The following is a 20,973-nucleotide window of genomic DNA, read 5'->3' as shown; positions in this document are numbered from 1 at the left end:
TTCCATTTTTTTTTCATTTTTATTCACTTGGTGTATAATTTCTCTATTTACCCAACAATGCATCCTTCCATATTGCTTACCTGAGCTCGACCATTGCTTAGGCCCTGTAGAGTAATTGACTGTAATCCTTCTCTGACTTGTTCTAAGATTGTCCTTTTTACTTTTCTGGTTTAATCCTCCCTTACTACTCTATTTATCCTGTCCATGAGGACATTTGTACTAGTTACATTAAAGAGAGAATCATCCTGTCTATAAAGCTGCTTCTGACTCGATTTGTGCAAATGACCTAGAAACTGGAAACTCTGCCTTCTGCACCACCTGTGAAGTGTTAATTCTTTTAATCTAATTGACCTTACATGTGGCAGCAGAGTAATCCTGTGATCACAATCCTTGAGATTCTGCTAACCACTGTGCTGTCCATTGTGGATTTAACTCCACTTTCCTGATGGAGGAGCTCTATGATGTAAAGTAATAAATACAGGTCCAAGGGACCATGAGATCATATATGCCAAACAAGCTATAGAGTGTGCTGATCAAGAAAGAAAGAAGTTTCATATCTGCATTAAATATAAATAATTTGTATTGGTAATATTGAATTTGTAACAAAAACAAGACTGAAAAGAGATTACATTAACAAGAATAAATCAGGAAATTGAAAGCGAGAATCTGGATGTAACCTTTTCGCCAAATGATTGATAAATGTAAAAAAAGAAATTAGGTAAATCGCTGAAGAATTGTTGGTCTTTTTATGGCTCTAATTTTTTTTTTAAGAGCACATTGACTTAATATTTAGCCATTTTATACAGTAATTTCCATTGTGGTGTGTATTAGCTATTTAAGGACCTCCTAAAAACATTGTGCCCTGGGGTATTGGAACCCCTTAATTTAGTGAATAGGAGACATAATATAATCTCTTGAAGGCAAGTTCGCAAAGCTACTCAGAGCACACAGAATGAATCCAGTTTTTGGACACTGTCAGTTTTTCAGTAGCTGGATTTGCGGTACTTTGAGGTACAGTGATGACCTCTCCCAGGAAAATAAAATTGCCGCACATGGCAGTCACTGATAGATTCAGTCTGCTGATTCTTAGCTTCCTCTGTCAACATTCCTAACTTTTCTCATTTAAAAAAACCTTACTTTCATAATCGTGAAGAACACACTGTCATTGATGAAAGCAAACAACTCTTAGTGTGCTTTTGAGATAAAAGTTTGATGTTAATAATGTTAGCCAGCATTTTTATTCTATCACAAGATAAAATATAAAAAAAACAATGATAGAAGTCTGATGAAATTTTAAAAAACTTGTGCAATAACACGGGCTGTTTACAGGCTCTTTATCTTAAGAGATCTTTTTGCAATTGTTAGCAAATCACTGCTTTTGAAATGTTCTTGATGCCTCCGCTACTGCCCATTTTGCTTGGTCTTAGAAAGTAGCTCTTTTGTTTTGCTATCATAGTTCTTACTAAGGACTGATGTGAAAAGTTAACCAATCGGTGGCTTTTGGGTTACTGAAGAACTGTTTGCTTTTGGCACTGTTTGGTCTTGTCTCTTATCATGATCTGTGTTGAATTGATGCCTCGCTCCTAAGCTGATTGCTCCTGAGAAAGGCTTGCGTTTATGCAACGTCTTTTATGACCTCAGTATATCTGAAAGTGCTTTACGATCACTGAAGTACTTTCAAAGTGTAGCCGCTGTCGGAAATGCAGTCGCAATGTACATACAGCAATCTCCCCCATGTAGCAATGTGATAATGACCAGAGAATTTGTCATGATACCAATTGAGGGATAGATATTGGGCAGGACTCCAGAAATAAAACCCTGGACGTTGCTATAGTATTATTTGCATTCACCTGAGGAGGAAGACAGCTTAACATTTCATCCTAAAGATGACACCCGGACTAGTCTTGAGGGTCAGATTTGATTTTTACACTCGTATCCTGGAATGAGGCTTTAACCTACAGTCCTCTGACACAGGTGAGAATGCTGTCAGCTGAGCTGTGGAAATCATAGAAACCCTACAGTGCAGAAAGAGGCCATTCAGTCCATCGAGTCTGCACTGACCACAATCCCACCCAGGCCCTACCCCCCCCATATCCCTATATATTTTACCCACTAATCCCTCTAACCTTTGCATCTCAGGACACTAAGGGGCAATTTATCATGGCCAATCAACTTAACCCACACATTTTTGGATTGTGAGAGGAAACCAGAGCACCCCGAGGAAACCCACACAGACACAAGGAAAATGTGTAAACTCCACACAGACAGTGACCAAGCCAGGAATCGAACCCAGATCCCTGGAGCTGTGAAGCAGCAGTGCTTACCACTGTGCTGCCCATGGCTGACACATATTCAGTTGCTCATTTGCCCATTTGATATGCAGTACCAACTGATGTGTATTTGTAAGTTTTTTTTGGTGTGCCCTTTCTATTTTATATTACAAGCTGAATTATCTCAACATCGAATAGTATTGCACCCATGGGTGATGCTGTGGTTTCTCATGTTATGCCACCATTGTGATGTTACGTGCCAGTCAATCAACTGAAACATGTTGACAACTGCAATAACTGATGTTGGCCAACAGGTGGTGCTGTAGCAGTAGATTTTGTGTAGAAAGGTAGCTAGCTTCCCTTGCAAGTCCTAGTTCCCTCTTCAACCTCTCCATCTTCTTTCCCCTCTTCATAACCTTTATATCACCCCCTGCCCTCCAGCCAGCTGCCTCTCCCCAACAGCCCCAGCTTCTCATTTCCTCCTATTCACAATAACTTCACTGCAATGTTAATGTAAGCCTACTTGTGACTAATAAATAAATGTTTAACTTTGAACACCCTATACTGGCCTTGCTTCTTACTCCAGCACCCCCACCAGCCTCTCTTCCCTTTATCCTTTGTCCCTTTGTCCACTGATTTGTCTTTCTGTAATCTTCTTTGAGCTGCATGCTATAGCGCTCACTCATGTACCAAGCCACAGGAGGTTGACTAGTTAAGTAGTAAACTCCACGTACACGGTGAACCTGATAAGATTGTGTTGCTGGGACAATGTTAAATTATGATCTAAAGTCTTCTGCGATCTTATCAACACTTTCCTCTTGCTGTGGATAGGATGTTGTATGATGAAACAACACTTTGAAATTTCTGATGCTTCAAAAAGGTTGTGATATTATCTTGGGTAATTTGTGTCTGATTTCAACATGTTAGATATAAACACAATATCATTCATTCCTATCCATTCTAATTTGGCAGACATTGATATATTTATACCTGCTTTATGGGTGCATCCTCTTTGGTTTCGTATTTTTTTGTACAATTGCATAGTGTGTTTGTTGTATAATATTTTAAGGAGACTTGACCTATGGGGAACTGCTTCTAACGTTCAATTTTGGAGCATGTCAACCCCTAGGTATTGGAGTGAGTAGAGCTGATCATTTCTGAGAAAAATTACAGTTCAGTTTTTTTTCTTTTCCATTCTTCCAGTATTTGGTGCGCCTTACGGGTATTTGCTGGAAATCTTTGAAAAAACACCCACACAAAGGAAAGAGTCCATAAACCTGGGAGGTCAGCCAGGAGTGCATTGGAATAGTCAAGTCCATGGATAGCAAAAGCATGGGTGAGAGTTTGAGCAGCAGATAAGCTGAGAAGGAGCAGAGTCAGGCAATGTTACAGAGATGGACACAGACATTCGCAGTGATGTTGCAGATGTGTGATTGGAAGCTCATCTTGGGGTCAAATATGAGATCGAGGTTATGAACAGCCTGGTTCAAGTTCAGGCTGTTGCTAAGAAGAAGGATGGAGTCAGTAGTTAGGACTAGTGAATGGACTTTATGGCAGGAAACAAGTGGCTTTGTCCTTTCCAATATTTAGATGGAGGAAATTTCTGCTCTTCCCAGATGTGCTGGTGAGCAGGGAAAGTGAGAGAAGCTAAGCAGAAGTCCTCAGTCTTACTGAGGTCCATGAGCTCCTTTTGCTTGTTGTTGGAGGAAAGGGGTTTATGAAGACAGTTTGCAGTAGAGAAAGTTGTCTTTACATTGCAGAATGATCCTGAAATAGTGCGCAGTTTTTGCAGACCCTATAATTCTTTGTGTTTTAACCAAATTTGTCATTGAATGGCTAAACCTGTCATATATGTTCAAGCCTGCATCCCTTGTATTTTAGGAAACAGAGATGAGGGCTATACCAAAAGGATACCAGCCCGGATGAGAGAGAATAATGACTTTAATGTGAACTAGAGCATCAATGGGAGAGGTGAGGTTGTGGTTGAGCTGGTTGGTAGCTGCTGAAATGTTGTGGTGAATGGAGGAGCTTGAGATTTGAAATGCAACTGTTAGCAAATTTTCATGAGGCAGACATGGACAGAGAGATTGGGAGGGAAATGTTAGATGTGGCTGGAGAACAATGCAAGAAATTGCTATAATATAGATTTGTTGTGATTGTAACAATGAGACTCATAAAGCCAGATGAGATGGCAAAACCAGCAGGGTGACTGTGAACTTAGATTGGAGAGTTTTTATACAGGAATAGATAAAGGAAATGTTGGCGGGTATAAGTTCGGAAGAGAGGACACATTGATTATTCCAACTTCCAATTTAACTCAGCAAAGATGAGAAATCGCTTGGTGCTGAGGCTGAATGAGAAAAACAATCACAATATTTTCCCTAAAAATTTTGTATGGCATTTTGTAGTTGGTAGAGAACAAGAATTTTAAATAGGTGACAAGTAGAGTGGAGAAAGGTTAGATGCTCAATGTGGAAGAAAGTGCCAGAGGGTGGGGGGTGTGCAAATGAAGTTGTGATTTGGTGATGAGAACAATGCTGCCACTGCTTCAATCTGGATGGGACATATGGTGGAAGATATAGCCAAGTAGGGAGGTTTCATTTCGGAAGATGCCATCATCCTTCAGTCAAGTTTCTGTTAAGGCAATCACGTCAATGCAGTTGTCCTAACTAAGCTTATGGATGGCAAGAGTCTTGTTCACAAGTGAATGAACATTTAGGAGGAAGATGACACACTTCAGATTTGAACTCCACATGCCGTAATTTTTCCCATGTCCCATTGTAAGGTGAGAGTGACAGCCCTTAACATCGAGGCCAGATTTGACCGAGTGTGGCATCAAGCTGCTCTAGCGGAACTGGAATGGGTATCGGGGGCAAATTCTCTGCTGGTTGGAGTCATACATCGTACATGGGAAGATGGGCGTGGAGGGTCAGTCATCTCAGCTCCAAGACATCTCTGTAGGAGTCCCTCAGGGTAGTGTCCTAGGCCCAACCATCAGTTGCTTCATCAGTGACTTTCCCTCCATTGCAAGGTCAGAAGTGGAGATGTTTGCCGATGATTGCACAATGTTCAGTACCATTCGCGACGACTCAGATACTGAAGCATTACATGTTCAAATGCAGTAAGATGTGGACAATATCCAGGTTTGGGCTGACGAGTAGCAAGTAACATTCGTGCCACACAAAGGCAATGACCATCACCAATAAGAAATGCTCTAACCACTGTCCTTTGTCATTTCAGTGATGTAACCAACACTGAATCCCCCACTGTTAGCATCCTTGGTGAAACAGTTGACCAGAAACTCAACTGGACTTGCCACATTAACACCGTGGCTAAAGAGCAGGTCAGCAGCTCGGAATACTGCGGTGACTAACTCACCTTCTGACTCCCCAGAGCCTATCCACCATCTGCAAGCTACAAGTCAGGAGTGTGATGGAATACTCCCCACTTGCCTGGATGGGTGCAGCTCCAACAGCACTCAAGAAACTTGCCACTGTCCAGGACAAAGCAGCCACTTGATTCTTACCACATTTACAAACATTCAATCCTTCCACCACCCTTGCTCAATAGCAGCAGTGTGTACTATCTACAAGATGCACTGCAGCAATCCACCAAAAATCCTTAGACAGCACCTTCCAAACCCACGACCACTTCCATCTAGAAGACAAGGGCAGCAGATAAATGGAAACACCACCACTGCAAGTTTCCCTCCAAGCTACTCACCATCCTGACGTGAAAATATATTCCTTTGCAGTCACTGGGTCAAAATCCTGGAATTTCCTCCCTAAAGGCGTTGTGGGCCAACCCACAGAATATGGACTACAGTGATTGAAGAAGGCAGCTCACCACCACCTTCTCAAGGGCAAGTAGGGATGGGTAATAAATGCTGGCCAGCCAGTGACTCCCATGTGCCACAAACAAATTTTTTAAAAATTCTCTTCTAATCCTCACAATCTACTTTTCCTCCCAATTTGATGTCATCTTCAAACTTGGAAATGCAACACTCTCTTCCTTCATCCAAGCCTCTGATAAATATGGTGGCATGTTGAGATCCCAGTACAAGTTACCAACCCATATCACCGGATGGGCATTTTGAACCCCATAGAACAATCTTGAATGCTTTGAAAAATGAACATATTTTATCATTAAAAGTTTAGGCAAACCTAATATTCTGTCTTTTAATCTTGCTCCACTATAATAACTTTTAATGATACCGAGCAGCAGAAATACCTTGTCTAATCATATTTGTTTTTCCAATTTTTGTTCGATTTCACCTTAGCAATGCTTTAACAATCAAAGGTGGGTGCCTGAGCTGATTTCTAAAGCAAAGATGAGTGAGATTGTTTGGTGAAAATGGTCTTGTGCTGTTTAGTTGCATGTAACAAATCCAGCTCAAATCCAGTTGTATCAAATCGACTTTTCAAAGTCCTTAAGGGTTCCATTTGATCTGTTGAAAATTTTGTAAATTTTAAAGCAAAGGAAAAATATTTCAAATTAAGAGAATCCACAATAAAAACAAAAACCACAGAAGGTTTTGGGAATATTTTCTGCAGGTCAGGTAACATCAGAAGAGAGAAAGTTAACATTTCAGGTCCATGAGGTTTCATCAGAACTTGCCTGACTTCAACTTACGGCTTTAAAGATCAGGATTCTGCACCCCAGTGTTCTCCCATTTTTAATTCCTTTTCACAATATGGTGTCCCTTGCGCTTATTGTCCATGCCTACTTGTCCTGAAGTTGTGGTGGACCCTTCTGATTTGATGCACTAAATGGTTTGCAAGGCTATTTCAGAGGGAGATCAACCAAATTGGTGTGATACTCCTAGACAGTTATGGAAGGCTGATTTTGTTCCCTAAAAGGCATCACTCCTTACTAGTTATTTAAATGTCTAACATTGTGAAATGGCCTGCTGATTTATATGCCAAGCTCTCGCATAAAAAACAGTAAATGTTCCAACCACACAGGTAGGAGCCATGCTGGTAAACACAGTCTGATCAGCTGGAAGCTGAACTGCAGGTATGAGTCTCATACAAACTAGGATAGAGATGTAAATATTACAAATAGCGAAAGGATGTACATGAATCATAGAAACACAGAAAACAGGAGCACGAGGAGGTTATTTGATCCTTTGAGCCTGCCCCACCATTCATTACAATCATGGCTGATCGTCTAACTCAATAACCCAATCCCGCCTTCCGCCAATATCCTTTCATCCCCTTTGCCCCATGTGCTATATCTAATTGCTTCTTGAAAACACAATGTTTTCGCCTCAACTACATTTTTTCTCATTTCTGTCCTAAATGGTCTCCCTGTATCCTCAGACTGTGACCCCTGGTTCTGGACACCCCACCATTGGGAACATCCTTCCTGCATCTACCCTGTCTAGTCCTGTAACAATTTTTTTTTCTATGAGATCCCCCTCATTCTTCTGAACTTCAGCGCATACAATCCTAACCAATTCAATTTCCCCTCATATGGCAGTCCTGCCATCCCATCATATTTGTCCAGCTATCCATTCTAAAGGACTGAGGAGGAGAGAGAGAGAGAGACCCTTGTATTTAAATATTCAGTGGCTTCTGCAATGAAAGAAAGAAATTTATATGTAAAAGTTAAGGTTGTTGTGACTTTGTTTTCTGCTGTTGCATCTGATTTCATGCCAAATATACATAGGTCTGAAACTACAGGTTGTGTTCTATCCTTATCACCCTATATTTCAAAGTTGTAAATTATTGTTTTAATGCTCTTGAGTTGCAAGGCTTTCCCAGAATGAAAATCATTTTTCCTTTAAAGGTACAAAATCAGTGTTTTTGTTTATAATTAACACACAAAAGAAGTAAGAACATAAGAAATAGGAGCAGGAGTAGGCCATCTAGCCCTTCGAGCCTGCCCTGCCATTCAGTAAGCTCATGGCTGATCTGAAGTGGATCAGTTCCACTTTCCCGCTTTCTCCCTATAACCCTTAATTCCCTTGTCTATCAAAAACCTATCTTACCATGACTTAAATATATTTAGCAAGGTAGCCTCCACCACTTCAACGGGCAGAGAATTCCAGAGATTCACCACCCTGCTCAACTCTGATCTAAACTGCACCCCCCCACCCCCCCGCCTTATCTTGAGGCTGTGCCCTCTAGTCCTGCTATCCTTTCTAAGTGGGAAAAATCTCTCTGCCTCTACCCTATCCATCCCCTTCATTATCTTATATGTCTCTACAAGATCCCCCCTCATCCTTCTAAACTCCAACAAGTACAGACCTAGTCTATTTAGTCTCTCTTCATAGTCCAACCCCCTCATCTCTGATATCAGCCTAGTGAACCTCCTCTGCACTCCCTCCAAGGCCAAAATATCCTTGCACAAGTGCAGCAACCAAAACTGCACACAGTACTCCAGCTGCAGCCTCACCAGTACCCTGTACAGTTGCAGCAAGACCTCCCTACTTTTATATTCTATCCCCCTCGCTATAAAGGCCAACATTCCATTTGCCTCCTTGATCACCTGCTGCATCTGCAGACTGGGTTTTTGCGACTCATGCTCAAGGACCCCCAGGTCCCTCTGCACCATAGCATGCTGCAGCTTTTCGCCTTTTAAATAATAATCCCTCCTACAATTATTTCTGCCAAAGTGGATAACCTCACACTTGCTAACATTATACTCCATCTGCCAGGTCCTCGCCCACTCGCTCAGCCTATCCAGATCTCTCTGCAGACTTTCCATACCCTCCAAGTGAACATATATTACTCTTTGTATTTAAATAAGGAACAAAATGATAATACTTGTCATTCAGATTCCTCTTACCTGAATCTTTAAAACTTAAATGCCTTACAGTTGCATTGTAACAATATTTATAAATGACATTTAGAGCCAAAGAAGCTAATTTCTATCTTCTCTTTTAAGAAGATTAACAGCTTTATTCGTCTATACTATGGATTTTTAACATTAATGATCCACATTTTGGTAGTTATTGGTATGTACGTTTCACCATGCTCCTAACTGGTATAATTGATACCATCCCAGCAACCTCTGAAAACTACTGTAGTGGTTTTGCAAAACCCTCAGTGAGGGACCATGACAATTATTTTTAATCACCTTTCACTGTCATGAGGTTGGAAAATACACCAGATTTTTAAAAATGATTTTTGGTCCAGTGAATAATTGCAGGGCACAATGATTGAAGTTACACTTACAGTAAGCACTTTGAACTATTTTTCTATGGTAACTGTAAGAATTATATTTTTGAATTTATTTTTGAATAGTTTAGCGCAAAGTTTGAGGTCCCTAAAGGCTTAAACTGAAATTAATACAAAGCAATTCTGGAGCTTTATTGAAACCTTCAAAGCTAATTAATCTTTCAAACAGATGGATGCTATTTTGGAAAAAGTTGTTCAACTTCCCATCCATCTCAACAAATTCTTAAGGAAACTACTTTAGATTACATTAGTATTTGTGTCTTGAATGTGTAGGATGAGAAGTGGTAATGAAACGTAATGACAACAGCAATAATTGTAGTTGGAGTAACGCTGGTTATTGATTTATTGAAAACTACAGTTCTGTAGTTTTGTGTCCAAGAAAGCTGTGTGCATCTTTAAATTCCTTTATAGTACAAATGAACTTGCATTATTATTATTTACAAATAGTAATCCTCGTGTTGCTTAATTTTGTTTTGCAGCAAGGAAGATGTGGGGAAAACCAAGGAAATATCTGATCTGTTGCCATACTTTCAACAGCAGCTCACCTTCAAGGACTCTTTCCAAAAAATATGTCAACCTGAGTTTGAAGTGAACCAAACGCACATATCAGGTACACTGTTCACTGGGGCTTGTGATGAAATAATACTGCAAAAATTTCTCTCATAAATTATTGTCATAAAATTGTAATATTTACAGCATAACGTGGTTCCATTACAGGAGTACCACAGTCGCATTTGTCAGTCAAAAATGGTATGCTCAGAGTGTACATCATCTTAACTTTGTATAACTTTGTGGTGAGCAATAGTATTTGCTTAAATATATTTATGATGTATATTTTGTGTATCAAAATATTCTGTATTTTTATGCACTTGTAGTAGAATATATTTCACAATGAACTGAGGACCAGGGGATGTTTTTTTTCTCTCTTGTAGCAACAAATAATCCTGACAGCATAACCATTTCATGCTGAACCTTCAGTCTGCTCCCTGCCACATTTTTTTCTGAACTTAGGAGAAGTAATGTCGTATTTGTTTCAGTACATAAAGGATGGGATTCTCCCAAAAAAATTCTAAGTGTCAAATTTACGTAAAAAGTAGACTAAATCCTGCTGGCTTTTTCAGTGAGATTTTCAAAATGAATCTCCCACACACTGTGCACTGCAGAGTGCACCAGCGTAAATCTCATTAGAAATCCAGGTATGGGGGCCTGTTCCCACCCAAGGGGCTGGCAGCATAGTGCTGAATGGGCCACTGTGCATGCACTGATCTGTCAGCCTTCTGATCACTAGCCAACTCAATCACTGGCCAGCACACCAAACCTCCTCCTCCTTTCCGCCCCCCCCCCACCCCCCAATAGCTAGCCCCAAACCCCACCTCAATATGCAGTCCCAATTGCTGGCCTCCCTCCCTCCCTCTGTCATTGCCAAGTGCAAAATGGCAGCTGGATCCCCACCCCCACCCCACCAGTTGCTCACCCAGGCCAGCCTACCATTAAGCCAGGCCCCCTTGGCACTGCCTGAGTGCCCCCTGGTTATTGGCACTTTGCCCCAGGGGACAGGCTGTCAAGTTGGCAACGCTCAAGGGCACACCCCTTACCCCCAACCTTCTGGCAGCCATCACTCCCAACAGTGTCGGATTGCCAACTCCCCATGTGGAGAGCTATTGTAAACCCCACTGGAGTGACCATTCCTGGTGGGGGCAGAGACTCTGACAGGCCTGGAGACTTCAGTACCGGGCCCATTACTGACATGCTAATTCTCGTCTCCGTAAATTATACAGTGGTTGGTGCCGAAGATCCGGCGGCCGGAAACTCATGGAAGCCGTGTCACACAACACAGAGACCATAATGCCAGGCAGAGAACCGCCATTTGAGTCTCCCGGCCCACTGCACTGGGAGAATCACCTCCAAGATAATTAGTAGCTACTTGATTTTCTCGCACAGTATTTATGGATTCTGGCTTGGTATTTTATGTTGAACATCAACAAACCAAATCACATGCTTTTTCCATTTGTTACTTCAAAGATACTGTACAACTATGGCATATATTAGTTCAAGTAGGGAATATAAGATGGACTTAAATTAATTATACATTTAATGATTTTACAAGTTAATAAGAACATAAGAGCATAAGAAATAGAAGCAGGAGTAGGCCATCTAGCCCCTCGAGCCTGCCCCACCATTCAATAAGATCATGGCTGATCTGAAGTGGCTCAGTTCCACTTTCCTGCTTTCTCCCCATAACCCTTAATTCCCTTGCCTACCAAAAACCTATCTACCCGTGACTTAAATATATTTAGCGAGGTAGCGTCCACCACATCAACGGGCAGAGAATTCCAGAGATTCACCACCCTTTGAGTGAAGAAGTTCCTCCTCAACTCCGTTCTAAACTGCCCCCCCCACCCCCCCATTATCTTGAGGCTGTGCCCTCTAGTCCTGCTGTCCTTTCTGAGTGGGAAGAATCTCTCTACCTCTACCCTATCCATCCCCTTCATTATCTTATACGTCTCTATAAGATCCCCCCTCATTCTTCTAAACTCCAACGAGTACAGATCCAGTCTATTTAGTCTCTCTTCATAGTCCAACCCTCTCATCTCTGGTATCAGCCTAGTGAACCTCCTCTGCACTCCCTCCAAGGCCAAAATATCCTTGTGCAAGTGCGGCGACCAAAACTGCACACAGTACTCCAGCTGCGGCCTCACCAGTGCCCTGTACAGTCGCAGCAAGACCTCCCTGCTTTTATATTCTAACCCCCTCGCTATGAAGGCCAGCATCCCATTCACCTGCTGCACCTGCAGACTGGGTTTTTGCAACTCATGCACAAGGACCCCCAGGTCCCTCTGCACCATAGCATGCTGCAGCTTTTTGCCCTTTAAATAGTAATCCTTCCTACTATTATTCCTGCCAAAATGGCTAACCTCACACTTGCTAACATTATACTCCATCTGCCAGGTCCTCGCCCACTGGCTCAGCCTATCCAGGTCCCTCTGCAGACTTTCACACCCTCCGCACAATTTGCTTTTCCACTCATCTTTGTGTCATCAGCAAATTTCGACACCCTACACTCAGCCCCCTCCTCCAGATCATCTATATAAATGGTAAATAGCTGAGGCCCCAGCACCGATCCCTGCAGCACTCCACTCATCACCAACCGCCAATCAGAGTAGCACCCATTGCAATACAAGTGAGTGGAAATTGTTTATTTTTAGTGAAGGACCTGTGCATGATCAGGCAAGTTGATGAATTGAAGCTCTTTTGTTTGATGTCTATAGAATGACCTTAGGCAGTTTCAACCAATCTTTCAGTGGTATGGGTTTGCTGCACAAAAGCTATTGGAAATTTCCTCAAACTTAATGTGAAGAGTGGAGTCATGTAAAGTCTTCTGAGTGTTGGAGATGAGGACATTGTTGGGTTGCAGTAAAAGGACAATTGGCCAGTATCTGATCATTCAATACCTCACCAGTTATGTTTTGATATGTTGTTTGACAACTGCAACATTTTCTGATAAATGGAGAATTATTAAATTGCTCAAGCAGAATTTCATATAACTTGCATATTATAGCACTTCAGTGTTCAGAGTTTTACTGGCACCTCTCTCACTTGTAATTAGCGCTGGTAAATATTATATCATGATAATGCAAATACAGCACGCGGTACCTTGTCTTGATAAAGAAATGCTTAAATTAAATTTTCATATGGTCCGCTGGTATAGGTTTCACATAAGAACTCTTTCCAGTGGAAAATGTCAGGTGATACAGATTTAACTTCAGATTCTTAGTGTGAAAGCACAAGAGATGCTGAGCTGACTTTTCACTTGCTTACTTTTTTAAAGACAGATAACCGATGGTGCATAAGTTTACTGTCTCTTTATCATCATTTTTAAATTTCCACATCCATGTCTGGTACCAGTATCTTAATTTCCCTGGGGAAAGTCATGAAAGAGACAGTTGGCCTTTGTGATAACAATCTTGCCTCAGTGATATATTTCACACGATTCTCAGGCGAATGCTTTGGGGGAAATTCTCCTAAAAAATATTCTAAGTGTTGAACTTGTGTAAAAATTGTAGTTAAATTATGCTTTTTTTTTGGGTGGGGTGCTTCAAAATAAATCTCCCCCATATTGTGCACTGCAGAATGCCTCAGCGTGAATCATGCTATTCCCGGTGGAGAGGCTGTCAGCATACCGCTGAGCGGGCCAATGTGCATGCACTATTCTGTCAGATTAAGACCAGCGCGTGTGCAGTGACCCCTGTTTGCTGGCCAGCTCGATTGCTGGCCTCCCAGACATGTCCTGGCCAGTCTCCATCTCCTTCCATGGCTGGAGAAGGGGGAGAGGGTGTGGGGTTCCTGGGCCTGCCAGAGGGCCCAGTTTGCCACTGCCAAGTGCCAATGACGACACCCCCCCCACACCACCCCACCCCAAACGTCCGACCATCTAGGGAGCCTCGATTGCTCCCCTTCACTCCAGTGGGGTCTAGTCACCAGCTGTCTGCAAGCGGGGAGCTGTAGCAAACTCCGCTGGAGTGAACCACTCCTGGCCGAGGGGAGACGCTGCAGCCTGGAAATTTTAGTCCTAGGCTGCTAATAATATTTTAAAAATATTTAAATTGTGATTTAAATAACTTATGCAGCTCTGTGCCGATTTCTGGCATGAAGCTCACGGCGCCAGAAATCCAGCTGCCGGAGACCTGCAGAGGCCATTGTGCCCAGTGGGGAGCCTGTGAAACAGCCTTTGCTTGAGTCTTCAGGCCTCTATTATGTACATAAGCAGGACTGTGCACTCGGTTTTTTCATCAAAACCAGTGAAATGTTCATCAGTTCTGCTTTCAGCTACATGTCTAGCTTTAGCAAAGTTATTCATTTTTGTTGTTTGATAATGGCTAATCACTTTGCCCATGTTATTGATCTCCAAAGTCTACTGAAGCAATATTCAGCATGGCCAGAAGTGCTCGGTGACATTTCTGAATGTTTTTCAGGCATTTTTCAAAATTTGTATGTTTAAGATGCCACACTTCTCTAGGTTTCAATCCACACTAATATGACTGTCTTCAATCCATATATACAGCTTTGGAAGTGAAGAGACATTCATAAGATCTCTGGAGATAAACTTGCTTCATTAATGATCTCCAATGCAGGTCGGTCTAGTACGTTAGACAAAACTTCTGCTTTAGATCTGTGCTGGTGTTCCCGAAAAAATGTTTTTTTTTCTAAGTTGCAGCCACGCTTCTGAGCTGACAGTGATGATAGCCTCTTGATGTGTCAAAAGGCTTGCGTTTTGAATTACAGCGCTGACTCTGATCCATTTTAAAATTTGATCCTAAGCAAGTCAATAATACATCATTGGGCAAATAAGGTTGTCATATTCTGGTGTGTAAACAACCAAGGCAGGATTCATTCTTAAACCATTCAGCTTGATTGCATGTAAAATTTTCATCATTAAGATGGAAATTTTTAAACAGCATTCTTGCTGATGGTCAATTCACCTGAGTGGGATCATATGCTCTCATGAGTGAATGGACTATCCACAGCAGTGCAGGACATTTTTGTGAGACTCGTCTATAGATATTTTCACATCACTGTTCAGCAGAATTTCATTACTAGCAGTCTCTATTTTGAGTCAGGAGGTATGGGTCCAAGTCCTATTCTAGGAATTGAGGACATAATCTGATAGACGCAACATTATAACCTTTGTCCATCAGTTGAAATGTTAAGCCAAGACTTGGCCTGCTTATACAAGTACATATTCAGAAGTTCCCCTCAACAAACAACTAAATTAACTGGTCAGCTACCTATTGATGGGTTTTTTCTATCTACAAAACAACCGTAATGTTCATCTACAGCAGAGTAGTCACAGCATATGCAAACATACCATGAATGTGTCGCATTTGTGAATGGGTAGAATTCTCCCAAAAAAATTCTAAGTCAAATTTGCGTGAAAACTGGAGTAATTCACACTGATTCTTTTCAGTGGGAGATCTGAAAAGAACCCCCACCCTCTGTACGCTGCAGAGACCACCAGTGTGAATAACATTAAAAACTAGGACCTAACCTCGCTGGAGAGGCTGAAATTAGCTCGCTGAGTGGGTCACTGTATATGCACTGATTTGTCAGTGCCAAGATCTGTGCATGCACAGTGGCCCCAAACTTACAGCCCGCAACCACCGCAAGACCAGCTCTCCGTTTCCCCCAAGATCTGATTGCTGGCCCCCCAACTATTCCCACTAGTGCCCATGCAGAGTGGCAGCAGGACCCCTTCACTGATTGCGCCATCAGGCCCAGCACCCCCCTGATATACGTTGCTCCCTTGCCACTGCCCTGTGCCTACTGGGCATTGTCACTGTGCCCCCTGGGCTTGGCACTCTGCCCCCTAAGCAGTGCCAGGTGTTAGAAGTTGGCACTGCCAGAGTGCCAATGCCCAGGGAGCACCCTCTCCTGCCACCCAACCCTGTGAGGGGCCTCAATTGCACCACCACCACCACCCCCCCTTCACTCCAGCAGGGTCAGGCTGCTAGTTCCCCATTAGTGGGGGAGCTATACTGAACCCTGCTGGAGTGAACCACTCTGTCAGGGGGAGGAGCTGCTTAGGGCCCAGAGAATTCAGTCTCAGGCTTGCTAAACATATTTAAATTATGCACAAATGACCTTTTAAATGGTCTTTGAGCCCCCCTGACTATTTCCAGCACAGACCTGACACCACCGGAAATCTGGCGCTGGGAGACACTAACAGAGAGCAAACATGGGTATGGATCCTGCAAATCGGCCGACATGAGTATATCAGCCCGCTGTGCTAAAAAATTAGCACAATGGGATGGGAGAATTGAGGCCAGTACTTCTGAGATGTGACAAAACAATATAATTGAAAATTCACTCTTTCTTAACTCCTGCTTCTGACAAACAATTTTGTATAAGCCTTACTTTGAAAAGAGGTCATCTTTTTGTGCTACTTCCTTGTTTTTGGTCTCTACAATAGATAAAATCAGAGCAAAACAGACAGTGGTAATTTCAGCAACACCAAATTGGACTTGGATTTTAACATATTAAAGTTGAACACTCCCTGCCTGGTAGTAATACCACTACCACTCAGGAGAGTTTTTGTCCCACAGTACCTGGTCAAGTTATCTATTCAGAAATCAGGCAACTACTTTGAATTTTTAGAGCAGTGTCTTCCTTTGATTGAAATAGACAGCCCATACATCTCTAAAACTCCTGAACTGGATCCAGAAGTTGTCAAAGTGCTTATTGGGGTACAACACCAATTGCTATTAATTTCTGATAGGTTTAGTAACCATTAACCTAATTAATCATTACTTAATAATTACCCTGGAAACTACAGGCCAGTGAGCCTCACATCTGTGGTGGGTAAATTGTTGGAAGGTATTTAGAGGGAAAGGCATTTAGAGACACAAGGATTGATAAGGGACAGTCAGCATGGCTTTGTGAGTGGAAAATCATGTCTCACAAATTTGACTGAGTTTTTTGAAGAGTAACCAAGGAGGTAAATGAGGGCAAGTGCAGTTACTGTTGTCTACATGGAATTTAGCAAGGCCTTTGACAAGGTACCGCATGGTAGGTTGTTGCGTAAGACTAAATCTTATGGGATCCAGGGTGAGATATCTAAATGGACACAAAATTGGCTTCTTGACAGAAGCCAGAGGGTGGTTGTAGAGAGTTGTTTTTCAAACTGAAGGCCTGTGATCAGCAGTGTGCACAGTAAGAAGTCTCACAGCACCAAGTTAAAGTCCAACAGGTTTGTCCAACAGGTCCTGGTGTGCGGAACTTGGCTATAAGTCTCTGCCCAGTGACTCTGCATTGTCATGTGTCGTGAAGGCCGCCTTGGAGAACGCTTACCTGAAAATCAGAGGTCGAATGCCCGTGACCACTAAAGTATTCCCCAAAGATACACTAAGGTACCTTTAAGACTTGATCACCTGTAAATACTCACATTCCAACCATTATTTTGTAAATTGAATTTGTGTCTTTATATGCCCTGTTTGTGAACAGAGCTTTTGGAGCGCTGCACCTTCGTCAGGTAAGTGAGAGTTCGGTTCACAAACAGGGCATATAAAGACACAACTCAATTTACAAGATAGTGGTTGGAATGCGAGTCTTTACACGTATCAAGTCTTAAAAGCACAGACAATGTGAGTGGAGAGACAGTTAAGCACAGGTTAGAGAGATGTGTATTGTCTCCAGCCGGGACAGTTAGTGAGATTTTGCAAGCCCAGTTAAGTCATGGGGGTTAAGGATAATGTGACGTGAACCCAAGATCCCAGTTGAGGCCGCCCTCATGTGTACGGAACTTGGCTATCAGTTTCTGCTCAGCGACTCTGCGCTGTCGTGTGTCGTGAACGCCGCCTTGGAGAATGCTTAACTGAAGATCAGAAGTCAAATGCCTGTGACCACTGAAGTATTCCCCAAAGGTTCACTGAGGTACATTGTCTGTACCTTTAAGACTTGATTACCTGTAAACACTTGCATTCCAACCATTATTTTGTAAATTGAGTTTGTGTCTTTATATGCCCTGTTTGTGAACAGAACTCCCACTTACCTGACAAAGGAGCAGCACTCCGAAGGCTAGTGGCTTTTGCTACCAAATAAACCTGTTGGACTTTAACCTGGTGTCGTGAGACTTCTTACTGTGTTTACCCCAGTCCAGCGCCGGCATCTCCACATCACCAGCAATGTGCCTCAGGGATCAGTGCTGGGTCCACTGTTATTTGTCATTTATATTATTGATTTGCATGAGAATATAGAAGGCATGGTTAGTAAGTTTGCAGATGACACTAAGATTGGTGGCATAGTGGACAGTGAAGAAAGTTATCTGCAATTGCAAAGGGATCTTGATCAGCTGGGCCAGTGGGATGATAAATGGCAGATGGAGTTTAATTTAGACAAATGCGAGGTGATGCATTTTAGTAGATTGAACCAGGGCAGGACTTACTCAGTTAATGGTACAGCATTGGGGAGAGTTCCAGAACAAAGAGGTCTAGGGGTACATGTTCATACCTCCTTGAAAGTGGAGTCACAAGTGGACAGAGTGGCGAAAAAAGCATTTGGCATGCGCATTGGTCAGAACATTTGTACACAGGAGTTGGAATGTCTTGTTGAGGTTGTACAAGATATTGGTAAGGCCACACTTGGAATACTGAGTGCAATTCTGGCCACCCTATTATAGAAGGGATATTATTAAACTAGAAAGAGTGCGGAAAAGATTTACTAGGATGCTACTGAGACTTGATGGATTAAGTTATAAGGAGAGGTTGGATAGACTAGGACTTTTTTTTCTGAAGTGTAGGAGGCTGAGGGGTGATCTTATAGAGGTCTATAAAATAATGAAGAGCACAGATCAACTAGATAGTCAATATCTTTTCCCAAAGGTGAGTGTAAACCTAGAGGGCATAGATTTAAGATGAAAGGGGAGAGATACAGAAGTGTCCAGTGGGGCAGTTTTTTCATACACAGGATGGTGAATGTCTAGAACAAGTTGCCAGAGGTAGTAGTAGAGGCGGGTACGATTTTGTCTTTTAAAAAGCATTGAGATAGTTACGTGGGTACGATGGATATAGAGGGATATGGGCCAAATGCAGGCAATTGGGATTATACAAAGAACAAAGAACAACCCAGCACGGGAAACAGACCCTTCGGCCCAACGAGCCCGCGCTGCCGCAACCTCCTACACCTATACTACCCTGCGTGTCTACGAGTGGAACCCCTAACTTAGCCAGATTCAGGGGAGAATAATGTCAATTTGGTAAACCAATCAGCCTAAGAACACATCTTTGGGGTATGGGAGGAAACCGGAGCGCCCGGAGGAAACCCACGCAATCACAGGGAGAATGTGCAAACTCCCACAGACACAGGTCCAAATCCATGTATCTGCACAGCTAGCAGTGCTAGTCACTGGGCTGTTATCTTAGGGATTTTTTTTTTAAATGGGCAGCATAGACAAGTTGGGCTGAAGGGCCTGTTTCCATGCTAGAAACCTCTATGACTCTATCCTTCAGACAAATATCCATCAAAAATAACCTTACACTTTCAAGATGTATTACCATTTATGCTTTGCTATTGCGGCTGATGAAGCTGTAATAGCCACTGATGTCATTACTCTCCTGTCTTCCAATGGCAGACATAAGAACAGGAGAGGGATTCTTGGTCAGCCATCTGATGGAAAGAATGTTGGAGCCTCTATCATCAAGTCTCCATAGCTCCAAACTATAACGTGTGTAAAAGTGTATGTTGCCACACCACCACCACATGGGGGGGATCACCTCTTTCTCTGGATGTCACGATGTACTTGGTTCGCAACAATGCATAGAAAATTCATAGATTTGCACAGAAGATAATTATCACCTTCGCCCTTCTGAGTGAAATATATATTCCACTTAGTGTTTCCATTCATCCCCCACTACAGATTCTTTCCATTACACGAAAGACATTTTTTTCTGAGTTCAATCAAACAGTTTTGTAGTTGTGGTTCTGCTTATCTATACCTTGGGAGAGGATGAAAGGTTTGTGCAATATTCCCGGTGTCATAGCATCAAAAAGTTGTGAAGGGTTTTGCAGTGGGGTGTTTGGGACGCGAGGCGTTCCCTTCCTTTATTCTCCCGAGTGAACAATGATGGTGCCAGCGTGCTGTAATAGACACCTTTAATTTAAAGATTGAAGTCTACTTCAAAGATAGATAAGTTTTCTTTATAGCTCAGTAAATAATAATGAAGCTAAATAGTATTCAATATAAAAATGAAGCACTTAAGGTCTGGGCTTCCACTATAAAATTTGTATAGTTTCCCTGAGTTGACCTTAACCTTCCTTGTCCTTAATATGTTGCAACATCATTGTTTAGTGTTTTTGACATAATTCAAACATAACTTTCCAGATAGAAACCTGATATATTTGGAGTAATAAGAGATTTAGAGGTACCAACTGCTTGCATTAATATGATAACATCATTGTTTATTTTATCAACATTGAACTAGGAATTATTTCAAAAGCTAGACTAACCTGAATTTCATGACGACATTTAGATCTTTGACAAGATTAACTTGACAGGTTCAATCAAGCATGTGGTGTGACTGACTATATAGACTAACAGCTGGTGCCATCTTCTGCTATAGTTTTGGCTAGATTACATTTTTGAGAAAGCACACCGTATGAGCAAACTACTTAACTGAAAGAGGCAGTGTAAGTTCCCTTATTACATTTTGTAAGAGCATGTTCAAACCACAGGAAATGTACTTATGGAATCTTTTAGTTTGGGTTTTGATATGGCTCTTGATTCCAAAGAGAAGCCGCATCTTGTTTCTGTTTCGCCATGTCATCAATACAAAGCAGGAATCTTGTTTATAATGAAAAAAAATGTACACTTGACTGGAGCAAGGAGGGGGAGGTCTTGTAGATGCTGCAGCTATGTATAATGCTAGATTGGTGTCCTGAACACTTAATGAGCAGTGCATATTTTCCTCTCATGACCACCATTTGCGCCTTGATTTTTAAGTAATGAGCTTGGAAGTAAATTGAGGGTA

At 42.1% G+C, this 20,973-nt stretch overlaps 1 protein-coding gene across 1 annotated transcript in view; it reads left to right on the top strand.

Moving 5' to 3' along the window:
* The window catches only part of fbxo9 (F-box protein 9), a 101,204-nt gene that overhangs the window by 55,760 nt on the left and 24,471 nt on the right, over positions 1–20,973 (top strand). The window contains exon 6 of the mRNA XM_080192029.1: positions 9,934–10,064. Within this exon, the coding sequence (XP_080048155.1) occupies positions 9,934–10,064 (131 nt within the window). The remainder of the gene's footprint in view (positions 1–9,933; positions 10,065–20,973) is intronic.

The sequence above is a fragment of the Carcharhinus amblyrhynchos genome, chromosome 7 (genome assembly GCF_965287045.1).
Source record: "Carcharhinus amblyrhynchos chromosome 7, sCarAmb.v2.hapA, whole genome shotgun sequence".
NCBI classification, from domain to species: domain Eukaryota; kingdom Metazoa; phylum Chordata; class Chondrichthyes; order Carcharhiniformes; family Carcharhinidae; genus Carcharhinus; species Carcharhinus amblyrhynchos.
Note: the sequence above shows the minus strand (reverse complement) of the source record. Positions and strands in the feature narration are given on the sequence as shown.